Source organism: Sapajus apella, unplaced genomic scaffold (genome assembly GCF_009761245.1).
Source record: "Sapajus apella isolate SASKATOON/1434 unplaced genomic scaffold, GSC_monkey_1.0 scaffold40, whole genome shotgun sequence".
Taxonomy (NCBI): Eukaryota; Metazoa; Chordata; class Mammalia; order Primates; family Cebidae; genus Sapajus; species Sapajus apella.
In genome coordinates this window covers 8345454-8360023 of record NW_022436980.1, presented here as the reverse complement: position 1 = coordinate 8360023, position 14570 = coordinate 8345454, and the positions used below count along the sequence as shown (strand labels likewise).

The following is a 14570-nucleotide window of genomic DNA, read 5'->3' as shown; positions in this document are numbered from 1 at the left end:
AACAGAAACTCAACTCCTACAAAATAAACTATGCATTCTAAGTTTTGCAGAGTGCTTTGGGGGTCCTCATATTGCTAATTTATTTGAATTGCATTTTAAACACACATCAAATATTTTTCAAACTGCTAAAAAATGTAAACATGTTATATAGTAAATGCTTAGTATACCATGAACTATCACATTATCTTACACTTCCACATAACATCATATATGTGCAGAGGTTGGAACCATTCTTCTACAATTTAGCTTAAGGAGTATATCCTGAATTGGTGTTTAACCAACATAAAGAGACTCCTGCCTCAGGATGTAAAAGTTGGAAGTGTTGATTTCACCCTTGTAGCAAAAAAGGAGCAGGACTAACTTCAAATTTAAGACTTACTGAAAACTCTCAGGAGACATCAGGTAGCAGAGAAAATAACTTGTCCAAAATCTCTTCTACAGAAAGAGGAGACAACAAGCCCACTTGGGGTAGTTCATCAAGAATAGCTGACAAACTGGTGAAAGTTGAGTGCAGAATAATGTGAAACCCCTGGGGCTGAACCCCCTGGAAAGGAGACCACATCCTCTTATAGGCTTTTCTTCCAGAAATCCCACCTGGCACTCATAGAAATCATAACCTATTCATTGTGGTGCAGACCCAGGGGAGGGGAATGGTAGCTATGCATGAGGGACAGAAACTCTACCAAGATCTTTCCCTTCTACTATAGAACAAAATTCCTTAAAAAACCACAAACTATCAAACTCACACAAGAAATTGTCCTATTTATAATGTTACATTTTAAAACCTTCAAAAAAATTGGCCCCAGTGTTTTACTGGCTAATTTGACTTCTATACAACCTCTTCCAGAAAATAAAAGAGAAACACACACTTCTCAACTCATATAAGGCATTATTCCTAGGCTGAAATTAGACAAAGACATTAGAAGAAATCAGCCCAGCATCCCTAATGAATGTCAATGCAAAAATCACCCCCTACCAAATTTTAAAACCAAATCAGCAAGATATAAAAATGAAACTACAGGGTTCATTCAAGCAATGCAAGCCTATCTCAATAGTCAAGGTAATTCACCAATTAATGGACTAAAGTTTAATAACTATAAAATAATTTGGAAAAGTTCAACATTCATGATAAAAACTCTCAGCAAACTAGAATTTGAGGGGAGCTTCCTTAACAGAAGGCATCTATAAAAAGCTACAGCTAGTATTCTACTTACTAGTGAAAAACTCAATTTCTCCAAGATAAAAAACTAGGCAAAGATGTCACCTGTTATCACTCCTACTTAACACTATACTGGAATTCCTAGAAAGTCCAATGAGGCAAGGAAAAGCAAATAGAAGTAAAACTGTCTATGTTTGCAGGAGACATAATTATCTATGCAGAAAATCTAAAAGGATTTATAAGTAACTACTAGAATTAAAAATAACTTTACCAAGGTTAAAGGATACAAGGTCAGTCAGTATATGAAAGTCAATTGTATTCTTATATATAAGGACCAAAGAGCTGGAATTTAAAACACAAAAACAAACGTTATAGCACCAAAAAAACTCAAAGTACTTAGGTATAAATCTAATAAAACATGTACATGATGAAAGGAATTTTAAAAATCTAAATAAATGGAGAGATATATTCTATTTATAAATTTGAAGACTCAATGTTGTTAAGATGTGAATTCTCCCTTACTTGATCGACAGATTAAAGGTACTTACAATCAAAATCCCAGCAAGCTGATTCTAAAATTTATATGGAAAGGCAAAGAAACTAGAATAGCCAAAACAATTGTTGGAGGGCTCATACTGTGCTATTTCAAGGTTTACTACAGTACCCAAGGTGGGGTAAAGGCCAGGCATGGTGGCTCACACCTGTAAACCCAACACTTTGAGACACTGAGGCAGGCAGATTACTTGAAGCCAGGAGTTCAAAAACATCTCTACTAAAATACAACTCTCTACTAAAAATACAAAATTTACAAAATTTTGTAATACAAAAACTAGCCAAGCATGGTGACACATGCCTGTAATCCCAGTTACTTGTGAGGCTGAGACATGAGAATCACTTGAAACAGGGAGGTGGAGGTTGCAGTGCACTGAGATTACACCACTGCACTCCTGAGCGACAGAGCAAGATTCTATCTCCAAAATTAAAAAAAATAATAAAATAAAAAAGAGATATAAGCAAAAGAATAGGCATACCAGTACAACACTACAGTAATAATTGTTTCAGGCAAGATTCATTGATGAATGCTAAAATTGCTAAAATTACTAGATGAAACTTTAATGAGAAACTGGTATTTATATTACCTCAAAATATCTCTCCCAAAATTTACTAATTGCTGCTGTGGTGGTTTCTCCAGAAAGCAAATATTAATTCTTTTTTCTTGTGGCTATAAACTTCTATAGACTTAGTGACTCACTTCTAACAATGGAAAGGAATAAATATGAGCTACACAGAGTAGAGAAACCTAGCAGATACTACCTTAAGTAAGTACTGCAGACTCAGTAGTACTAAATGCAATGAGGAAGACATAATGCAAAGAAAAAGACACATAACCTCTGTGATATGCTTCCTCAACATTCATAACCTCAGGCTAATGATGAGGAAACAACAAACAAATATAAGTCGAGGAGCACTGTACAAAATTTCTGACCATTACTCTTCAAAAGTATCAAGGTCATGAAAGACTTTACACAGAGAAACTGTCAGAGATTAGAAGAGACAAAGAGATATGACAACTAAATGCATTATAGTATTGTAGTTTAGATTACGAAATAGAAAGAAAATAGTGGGAAAACTGAGGAAATGTGAATAAAATCTGCAGTTGATGAGTATCAGTTTTAATTTCTTAGTAAAATATTAACATACAGGAAGCCGAGTATACAGGACTCTTGTGCTACCTTTAGAACTGTTCTACAGATCTTTATAAAATTATTTTAAAATCAAAAGTTTTAAAAAGTTAATACCATTTGCTATTTATGTAAATCAGATATTTTAAAATACTATGAAACTAAAATTAAAAATAAACTGGAAGTGAAAATTTGTAAAGATTATCCATAATCTGATATTCAATTTTAAGCTTTCCAAAACCAATCTATTGTTCATCAAAACTCACTGTTTTCAACAAGTGCTATAGATCTGAACTCATAAAAACACACTTACACAATTATATTTCAATTGTAAAAATGATCTTCTGAAATTAAAAAGGTTTGACCAAAAAATTATTTATGCCACCTAGTGGTGACTGAGATAAATATGACTACTTAACAACAAAAGAATTGAGGAACTGAAGATGCCTATACTTTTGACAAATAAAACTTAACTGGGAGAAAAATGCTAATAAGGTGATAATATTTAATATTTGAGATCATGTAAATTATAGACATTCAAAAACAAAACATTCCTGTAAAATCGTTTTAAAAGATCAACTTAAGAAAGGACAGCAGCTTGCTGGCTACATGAGTAAGCAGGATATTTGAAGTATATTAGAGGATGACGTCCATGTGTATTACCTCCATATTATACCACATCAAACACCACAATACCTCCAAGTCATTATCTTCATTAGGGAGATGTCCTTGCAATACAATAATTGACTGGCAAAGGGAGGAAAATAAAAGGAGAGTTCTTAAATGACGAGGAGAAAATAAAACAAAACTATAGACAAGATTAGCCATTCGACTTTGTGCAGACTACTAAAAGAATAAAAATGAGAGATATGTAGTGGTATAAAGGGAATGAAAGGCCTGGATTTTCCTCCTTGGCTTGCAGTATGTATCCTAGAGCAGAAGACTTGCCTTTATAAACTCCTATACCCAGATCTATAAACTGACATGACAGAACAAACTTATCCCTTTAAATTCTAGTATTCTACCAGGCAATCACAATAGAAGAAATATTTCTAAATCCATAATAAAAAATAATTTTGGTGCTATCAACTTCATCAGGAAACATGATTAGTAATAGCACTTAGAGTATTTCCTGGCACACAGTAAGTGCTTTATAAATATTAACTATTAGCAGACAGGAAAAGGTAAGAGAAAACAAAAGGAACCAAGAAGAGAAAGAAGTGAAGACAGTCTAGCATGCATCACTTTCTAATCCTAGTTTTGGCACTGTTACACACTTAATACCTTCCTCATAAATGTGAACCAAAAATACTGTCATCATTCTGTATGAGACATGTCTTCACTTAAAGAATTGTTATTTAGGGGAAATCAAATCATAACCTTTTGATAAGAAGCAAGAAAAACTATCTCTTTATATTGATTTTTATTAAACAAATAAGGCTGGTAATGGAACATATTTTTATTTAATGCATAAACATGTAAGTCCCTTTATTAGAGAAACTGTATATATTGATGAATATGGTTAATGGTCACATCTATGGGTTAATTTTTTAAAAATCAGAACCAATAATTAGGATAGATTTGATGCTCTCTTCATTACATTGTGAAGTGTCTTGTGTAGTCATATTCTATTGTTGGAATGACAGCTTGTACAAATTTCAAGAAAATAAGAAGATACCTAAAAGATTTTAGCTAAGGAAAATAAGATTTGTAAATAGTTCTATGTTTTAAGCCCATGTTATATGTATCCATTTTTTTAAGCCATTAATCTCGCAAAAAAAAAAAAAAGACAAAATCTTGATTAAAAAATTCAACTATGAAAATTTGTGTCTATTTAAACATTAGGCTCTTTAAGACTACCTGACCACTCATTCTAATATTTGAATTTGAAATTTCATAATGAGCAGGTGTTCATGTAAGCACAATTACTTTAACATAAAAATAGAGACAAAGCTATCCATGTTTAAATGAGTATAAAATGTAGTCAATTTACTAGACTCCTTTCCTGTTTATAAGTTTGCTAGAGTTATGTCAGAAAATGAGGCGGAATAAAGACTATGAAAGCACTTTAATGAGAAACTGGTATTTATATTACCTCAAAATATCTCTCCCAAAATTCACTAATGGCTGCTGTGGTGGTTTCTCCAGAAAGCAAAGATTAATTCTTTTTTCTTGGGGCTATAAACTTCCATAGACTTAATGACTCACTTCTAACAATGGAAAGGAATAAATATGAACTACATAGAGAAACCTAGCAGATACTACCTTAACTAAGTACTACAGACTCAGTAGTACTAAATGCAATGAGGAAGACATAATGCAAAGAGAAAGACACAACCTCTGTGATATGCTTCCCCAACATTCATAACCTCAGGCTATTTTTCTCATGAAAGCACTGAGAAAAATAATATGAAAACCCTTTATATTAAACTGATTCTAGGTTAGTATACGCATTTGTCAAAGACTCTGCTCTATTGGACTGTCTTTAATAAAATTCTGAAATGTTTTCTATGTTCATCCAGCATCCAGCATAGTGTCACTTTTTACATAATAGGACTTCAGGAGTAAATATGGTTTGGACTGGAAGTTTTTGGTTTGTTTCAATATCAAATCAGTTCAAAGTTCTTCTTATAGGGACGCACTTTATTAGCAATGCCTAGGTTATCTGTAGCTTCAAGACAGTGGTGACCCCTCAGTCCGAGTTTCCACATCTAATCTAACAGTAGCAGAAACCACCACCAAGTCAAGTATCAACCTAGCATCAAACTAATTCAGGCTATCTGGCATCTATATCATTGATTTTGACTGCTTTTGATTAATCCATGCTATGAATACATGTACTTTAGGATCCAGCAGTTTGCTTGGGCATTAACTTGAATTTATTACTTCTGTCAATCCAAGGAAACTAAGTGGAAAACTATAGTAAGATATAAAACAGGGCTACTGTCTTGAGAAAAATGAACATGGTATATTTTAAGAATATCTAAAGTACTTCATGTAGTACATTTCTCTTTAATTAACCTATTTAAGTTGTATTATTTGCTTCAGAGATGTCAGATTGATACAACCTAATTTTACTATTACCTGATAGGAAAGTACATTTTTTGTAACAGGTTAAATTGGAAATATACATAAGAAAAAGATACTCATGTTCTTATTCTAAATTGGTAGTTACCTCTGTAATAAGGCTGAGCTACTGCTACATATGGGGACATGTTCTAACCAACTAAGCAAAGCATAACTATCACAATGTAACACTTTCTAAATAAATTAAAGACTAGTCCACTAGGATTTTCAGGTACGCGAAGTTAAAACAAGTTATAGGTACTATGTCATTAAGATTACACTAAATTTCTCAAAAAAAAAAAAAAAAAAAAAAAAAAAATCCTAAGAGCCATTTTGCCACAATCATACACACAGCGAAGGATACATATGAACTCCAAGTTCTCCCCCTCCTTCTGCAACAGTCTCAATGATTTTCTTCATCACCTCAGCATGCCTAGAAAAAAAAAATTGTTAATATAGACTGATTAGATTAAAATAGAAAAGACGTTTTTCATTTGTAAAGAAAGCAACCTTATTATTGTCAGTGAATTAATTTTTAACATATAATAGTTATGTTATAAACTATCTCCCTTACCACTCCCCAATAACTATAAAATATTTATTAAAATAGTTAAATTATAAAATATCTCCCCATCACATCTGAAACACAAGATTACAGATTGTTATGCCATGCAAACAGTTTTACTAGGGGAGGGGGTAATCTTAAAATGCTAGGGTAGTCACAACAGACACAATAGCATTAGTTAGTATTCTGATAATTGGGACAGATAAGGAAGGCAGAAAACCAGAGAAAGGGAAATCATGCTAGGAGATAAATGTGGAATGACAGCTGTTTGCTCTATGAAACAAAAAGGAGCCATGCCATGCAAATTTTTTAAAAAGCCACATGGTATCAGTTGAACAAAAAAGCAAAGAAGTATCTATAATCTTATGATTTGGGCTGTTTATTTCGCTGAGAATCAGCCAAAACTGACAGGGTTTAAGAAAAATTAATTGGTCAGAGTTAAGAGGTTGTATTTGTTTCTTTGTCCTATCGGATATTCTAAAATTTATTGAATTCTATGTAAAAATAATTTATTCACTTATAAGAAGAAAGGCATATATTTATGTGAAGTTTTTGTCCTATCTACACGTATCTTTTCATGGCCAACTGGTATCTCTTCTGTGTTACAGAAAAGAGTGACATCAAAATTAGTATCTAGGCACAGAAACCAAGAAAAAGACAATTTTTAAAGAAAGTCTTTTTAACATACCCTGGCTTAAATAATGCTGCTTCAGTCTTTGACCATATCCTTCATGACAGAGGCAGTCACTTAGAATATAAGAGTGAATGTATCAGCCCAGAAGGCACAATCTGAGGCAGCCCATGGAAAGGACCAAAATATTCTTGAAGTTTTATTTTATAGGTGCTCAGATTTTTTGAAATATTCATATCTCATTCCATAATATAGTCATCTATTTTATTAAATGTTTAACATAATCACTTGTTAAATTATTTTTCCAACTGAATAAAATTTAAACCTCAGAAAGAGATATGCTTCAGTTTAACAAGCAACATCCTAAGATCTTAAACCATAAGAGAAATCAACAAAATACTCTCAAAACTGAAAACCTTTTCAATTAGATAATTAAGAACTAAAACTAACAACTCCTAAATTATTTTTCATAGTTAGCATGATTAAAGTTTCAGACATAAAACTGAAAAAATGGGCAAGGTCTTCCATGGGATTAAAGTTTGCGAGTAAAGGGGTTGCAGAATATGAGAAGAAAATATTAAAGGTTGTTTTTAACTAGAGGGAAAAAGAAAATGTTCCATCTAATTGGTCAAGAGAATCTGAGTTTCACTGAAAAATATCATTACTAGTATGTTACCAGTATTTTCCAGTCAAAGTGAAAGTTACCTATTAGAAATAACCAACCTAAAGAAATGAGCATGTAATAACTTCTTTTTTAAAGAAAAATTCTGAACAAATCATGTATATAGACTCAACTTCAGAGATTTGGCTCTGTGAAAAGACATTGATACAAAGAAAATCCCAACTTATAAAATGCACTTGACTTGCTAAGGCTGAAGAGCTCTCAAATGAAGAACATACAAACATCTCCCTTCACTAGTCAATAAGAGAAAGCAAATAGTTCACATAGAGAAAGCACAAGGTTTACTCTGTAGTCTACATTCACAGAAAGACATAGTTTGCTACATTCACAGCAAACCATATCTAAATGATGACTATTGCTGAGTCAAAAACAGGATCTTTCAAACTGTTCTGGAGCTAAAAGTATAGTAAAATCACAAAGATCCATCTATTCTATAATTAAACACCCACAAAGAACAAAACATTCTTAATGTATTAAAATAAATTGTTGAGGTTTTTTTCTCCCCTTTTCATTTTTATTTAAACACTAGAAGATTTCTAAGGAGGACAAGAGAGAATTTTGTTTGCATATTAAGTAAAAATTTTTTCTGTTAGGGTTCCATGTTTATAGATTCTCAAGTAAGAAATCCATGAAATGAACAAACACACCAAAAAATATATTTATCTCTACATACACAGACCTGCATGGGTGAACTGAACACATGGGAGGTGGTGGAAGATGAGGGTGATTTTCAATGGTCACTGTTTTCTTCACATGATCTTGACTGATGTCTTCGTACATGTGTTCAACTGTTAAAGGCTGCCGTTGCTGAAAGTGTTAAAAATGCTTGGAAATTACTATTTTAACCTAAATCTCAAGTTTTATAATATATTTAGCTCTCCATCTCACATCACTTAACAATTTAGAATTCTAGACTATTTAGCATGATTTCTGGGAAATTTTACAATTTATTAATATCAAAGGAGGGAGAGAGAAGGAGTCATAGCCAAGCTCTGTGACACCTACCCGCTAATGCAGAAAAAAGAGGGCAAGTTTGTGGCTGTCAAAACATTTTATAACTTTGTCACTCGTCTTTTAGACAGATTTTGTTTTCTTGTTTCCCATGTATGGTCATAAGAATGATAGATTAAACAAGTTATAGATTAAAACTTATATCAATTATCCTTTAATTCAATTAAGTATCTGAGTTTTCTATCTTAAGGGAAAAAATACATACATACTATAATCCACTCTCTTCATATGTGGCATGATCATTCTGTAAATGCCTATATATCCAACTGATGTAATCCCAAACAAAATTTAATAAAATATACCAAGTTAAATTTCCCTCACATTTTGAAGTCATAAGCTTAGAGGTCAAGAAATATGTAACAGATTATTTCTGTTTAAGTTTTAGCATTATTGTTGTTACACTGAATAATTCACAGTTCATTCAAAATAAGAATCAAGTTCAACATTAATCATAAAGCTGTAAAACAATTGATTTCTAAAATTCAAAACACTGCAATAAATACCCATGAGGCTATTGAAGAATAAATTCAACAATTTAAAATATTGATATTAAAATCTAATGCTCTTAATTTTACCTCATCATAGCCAAATAACCATAATCGTGGAGTCTGGTAATATTTATCATAAGTGATGTAAAGGTCATAAGTTCTGGTTTGCAAAATGGCATCTTCACCGCCAGCATCAGTTTTGGCTTTACAAGCTTCTACTATTTTCCTTGTATCTAGGGTAGCCTGGCACATAATAAAAGAGAAAAATTTACAACCATTAAATCAGTATGAATGTGACATTTTAGAAAACATTTTTTCCATTCTACATTTTGTTTTCTTACGAGTAAATGACCTCAAAGCTAAATGTTATATGCTATAAATGATCAAATTAGAATTTCTTTGAAAGATCAATATATTATTAAGAACATGAATTTCTAAGTTCATTCATTAAAAATTAAAGAAAACTCAATTTACTAACCTCATCTGTTTCCAACAATCCACTCTCTTCATATTCTGTTATAAAAAGCAACAAAAGATTAATCAAGTTCAAGAAAATTCCCTAAACCAATTTATATATTACTTCATAACATCATTCAAAAATTGGGGTTTCGCCTTTGTTTTTAACTGAAGATACTGAATAGATATAAGTGACCTAATTCTATACTTCCAAAGGCAAAAGCCCAGAGAAAGTAAGCATATTAAGGCTTGACATAATAATAGGGGAGAGTCCTCACTGGCTCCACAGTGCATACAAGGCTACTTCTATAACTGCATAAACATGTTCATTAAAGTCATCGGTGACCTCTTCTTTGCTGAATCCAGTGGTGAATTCCCAGTTTTCATCTTAATTGACCTGTTAGGAATATCTGGCATGATTTAGTCCCCTCTCCTTGGAACACTTTCTTTCCTTGGCTTTTAAAATATTTCCCTGGCTTTTCTCCCACATCACTAACTGCTGTTTCAGCATCTTCTATGCTGGTTCCTCTTCATCGCCTCTACTTTAAAAAGAACCATAAAACCAAATGCTGCAGTAACCAAGGGCTCAGTTTCTGGACCGTCTCTCCTCTATCCTCACTTATTTCTGTAACAATTTCATCCAAACTCAGTTACTTTAAATATTGATGACTTTAAAAAATTTATTCTCTGCCTGCAGACTTGGATATTTAATTGTTTATGTCTCCACTGGATAACTCATTAACACTGCAAATATCACATGTCTAAAACCGAGTTCCTGACTCCCTCTCCAAAGCTAATCACTCTTTCAATTTTTCTGCTTCTCAGTTAATGGTATCTTTCTAAAAGCTCAGGTCAAAAACCTTGGAGTCACCCTCGACTACTCTGCCTGTCACCTAGGACATCCAATCTAGCAGCAAATCTCTTTGGCTCAACTCTCAAAATATTCCAGAATTTTACTGTTTCTCATCACTACCAATATTACAACCCCAGTCCAAGCCACCATCATTTCTTGCCTAGATAATTGAAACAGCCTCCTGTTGTCCCTTTCCCCTTCAGTCTATTCTCACCACTATACAGTGATTCTGTTGAAATGCTAAATCATGTTGCTTCTCTACTTGGGGGAAAAAAAAAACCCTCCAATGGCTTGTCTCACTGTGAGTTATGTCAAGGCCTTACAGAATCTGGTCCCTGGTTACCACTCTGATGCTACCCTTTACTACTCTCCCTTCTGTCCTCTCTGGACTAAATACTGTAAGGTGTGTATTTTACATAAGCCACACATGTTGCCACCTCAGGACCTTTGCACTCTTCCCTTAGATACCTAAATAGTTCCATTCACTTCCTTCCAGGCTTTATTCAAATGGTGTGTACTTTCAATTAGGTTTTTCTTGACCAAATTATTTGAAAATTGCAACACTCATTCTGACCCAAGATTCTCCTCTATCCCCTTTCCTCCTTTATTTTTCCCTTAACACTTATAACTATCTAATACAGTATATATTTTGCTTATCTAGTTTTGTCTCCACTGATTAGAATATAAATTCCATGAGATCATGTCTACTGCTTTATCTCCAACACCAAGGACAATACCTGATAAATACTGTACTGCCCAGTAAGAATTTGTTCAATAAATGAAAACTACCTTTATATTAGATATCATCAATACTACTGTTGAGCAAAATTACATATATAGCAATTCTTTAACTTTATCTAGGGGAAATATAATAAACATACTAAACGGATATCAGATATTTAAGGCAATCCCACAGCTTGTATTTTGAAAACATTAATTTACTCGAAGGGTTCTATACAATCCCACCATCCCAACTTGGTCAACTTTACTATTCAGAGACAGATGAAATTCAGAAACAGTATTTGTGCAAGAAGGTGATGAGTTCAGTTTCTGACAACTTTGAGACATCTTGGTGGAAATGAAACTGAACAAATAAATCTGAAGTTGAGAATATCTGGGCTGGAGGATTCGATATGGAAGTCCCTAGGATAAAGATGGTATGTGAGGTTGCTGTGATCAATTTTGGTTACAAGTAACTCATTCAGATTTCCTTAAGGAATAGCAGTCTGCCATGAAAATAAGGAAAAGAATCTCACTAAAATTTAGGAACCGATATAGCTAGGTTTCAAGGGGAATTGAAAGTAATTTTGAAAACAAACAGAAAGGTACTTTTGGTCCAGCAAGCATCACTTGCCATTATGGTGCTTCAACTCTACTTGGCAGCATCTTCTACTTCTGTATGCTACAAAACATAATCTATCTCACCGAAAGTCTATGTATTTTTCGGATTCAGTTGCCTTACAGCCTTAATGCCTGCCCTTTTTTCATATTCCTTTCCTTTTTCCAACTTCTTACACTTGTACCCTATTTACATATATAAATATATTTAAACTCTTGCAAAGTATCGGATGTAATTTATACACTATCTTTCCTGTTGCACAAATTTTCATGCCAGACTACAGAATGCCATTACAGAAGCTACAAGAATACATAAAATATGGGAGTATAGAGGAAGCAGAAAAAAAAAAAGAAACCCCATGAAACAGTAACATTTAATAGCTGAGCAAAAGAAAAAGAATCACAGAAGATGACTAGAAGAAAGAGTGAGGAAGAAAACCCACTGTTACAGAAACCAAGGAAGATACAGTTAACAGAATCAAATAATGCAGAGAAGCTAAGTGTAATAAAGATAAACTGGACTTACCAAAGAGGTCACCCTGGTGATAGCAATTTTTTCACCTACTTTTAAATATCTGAGGTTTCATATGTATTGAAAAAGATTATCATGCTCATGAAATATAAAGCTGAATAATCATGTGCTCACAGACCCATACTGCTCTGTTCTAGTGGGTTTCTATCTCTTGTAACAATGATTCACTAATGAAGTTATTCTCAACTGACAACTCTGGAATACGTCTTCAGAATCTTGGGAAACTGAGGGGATTCTGTGTAGTTCAAAAGGCTCCATTAAAACTCACTATCTTCAGGTTTTAATAGAAAGATGCTATCAAAGAGGAAAAAGAAGATACAAAATGCATAAGCAAACTTCGTTCTGCTCTGAAATAATTAAGTTAGGAATTAATGTCTTGCAGCTCTACCCAGTATTAAATATTTATGACTAATAGTTATTCCAATAAAAATGATGTTGTCCAAGACTATGTTCTGAGTAAAACAGAAGAGTCCAAGATCAAGATAGGTTTTATGCTAATGAAACTTATAAACTAAATGTATATAAAATAAACCCTTGGCTGTTAAATGCTAAATTTACAAATCAATGAAGAATTCTTAATCCACATAAATTACAAATATTCTAAAATCAATATTCCAGTGGAATTGAAGCAAATCAGAACAGGAATACCTTCCATATCAGCAGCTTCTCCTTCATCTTCCTCTTCTTCCTCTTCACATAGTGCTGAGCAATCTTGAAGCTTTATAGTGTCCTTTGAAATTAATTATATTTAAAATCACTCAAATATATTCATTAATTCAAACACTGAACACCCATGTGCTAGCATAGTGGTAACCACTGTGAAAACATGAATGACAAGGCAGTTCTTATCCACAGGAAACTCAAACTCCAGTGGAAATAATGAATTCACGTTCCAATCATTAAATGTAATGTCCTAAGTGCTGTGACTGAAAAATAACAAAGGTTATTATGGGAGCAGTAAGAGTCATCTAAGCTAACTATTTAAAAATAATTTCCAGTTGCACTTCTAATAAAACAGTATTTTTAGTTAATCAATTCATTAGCATTAGAAAATCAGTTCAGAATTATATTAACTTGTGCACTTATAATTTAAGGGTAAAAGTGTACATATTTATAAATCAAATATATTATAAGCTAAAATATATATCAAGCACTATGATATTCTAATTTGTTAAAAATATCCTAGCTGAATTAGGCAAGTTATCAGACTTTATGGTTATTAAAATGTACAAGATTTCAGTTCAATTTCTTAACTATATTAGCTCTAGAATGAAAAAAACAGTACTATCAATGACAGGTCTAACATATGGCTATCATTTTCACAAAATTAATATTCTGAAAATCTGAAGTAAGTGGATAAACTGAACAACCAGTTTTACCAGCTTACATTTTACTTAGGGGTGTTTTTATCTACTACTAGAAACTTAAGTCATATGTTTAAAACTTAAATCATTCTTACACCCAAAATTGAAATCACAAGGCTGTCTGAGTGTTTGAGTAATTATTAGATGAGCTAATATCTAACAAATTAATCATTAAGAAAAAATTTAAAACTGGTGATATTTATACTTCATAAAGTAAAATACAATAGAAATTGACAACCAAAATTAATACTTGTGTTTGGATGGCAAGAATTCTAAGCACTGTTATAAAAATTATTATTATTATTATTATTTTAGACAGAGTCTCGTTCCATCACCCAGGCTGGAGTGCAGTGACATGATCTCAGCTTACTGCAACCTCAGACTACCAGTTCAAGCAATTCTCCTGCCTCAGCCACCTGAGTAGCTGGGATTACAGGTGCACGCCACCACGCCCAGCTAATTTTTGTATTTTAAGTAGAGACGGAGTTTCACCATGTTGGTCAGGCTGGTCTCGAACTCCTGACCTCATAATCCCCCTGCCTTGGCCTCCCAAAGTGCTGGAATTACAGGCATGAGCCACCATGCCCGGCCAATAAAAATTATTAAAGGAATTACCACAAGCCTGTCCGAGAAAAACACTATTATCTATACTACTCTGCCATTTATCATTCCCAAAGTCTGAAGCATATATAGTAATGGCCAGAGTAAACAAGATCTTTGAAACAGCAAAGCAATTTGTGTGA

General features: G+C 33.0%; 1 protein-coding gene across 1 annotated transcript in view; it reads right to left on the bottom strand.

Moving 5' to 3' along the window:
• Positions 1–4247: 4247 nt before the first annotated feature.
• The window catches only part of ATG3 (autophagy related 3), a 28007-nt gene continuing 17684 nt past the window's right edge, over positions 4248–14570 (bottom strand). The window contains 6 exon segments of the mRNA XM_032299094.1: positions 4248–4519; positions 6272–6340; positions 8465–8592; positions 9372–9527; positions 9763–9797; positions 13112–13193. Of these exon segments, the coding sequence (XP_032154985.1) occupies positions 4438–4519; positions 6272–6340; positions 8465–8592; positions 9372–9527; positions 9763–9797; positions 13112–13193 (552 nt within the window). The 3' untranslated portion in view covers positions 4248–4437.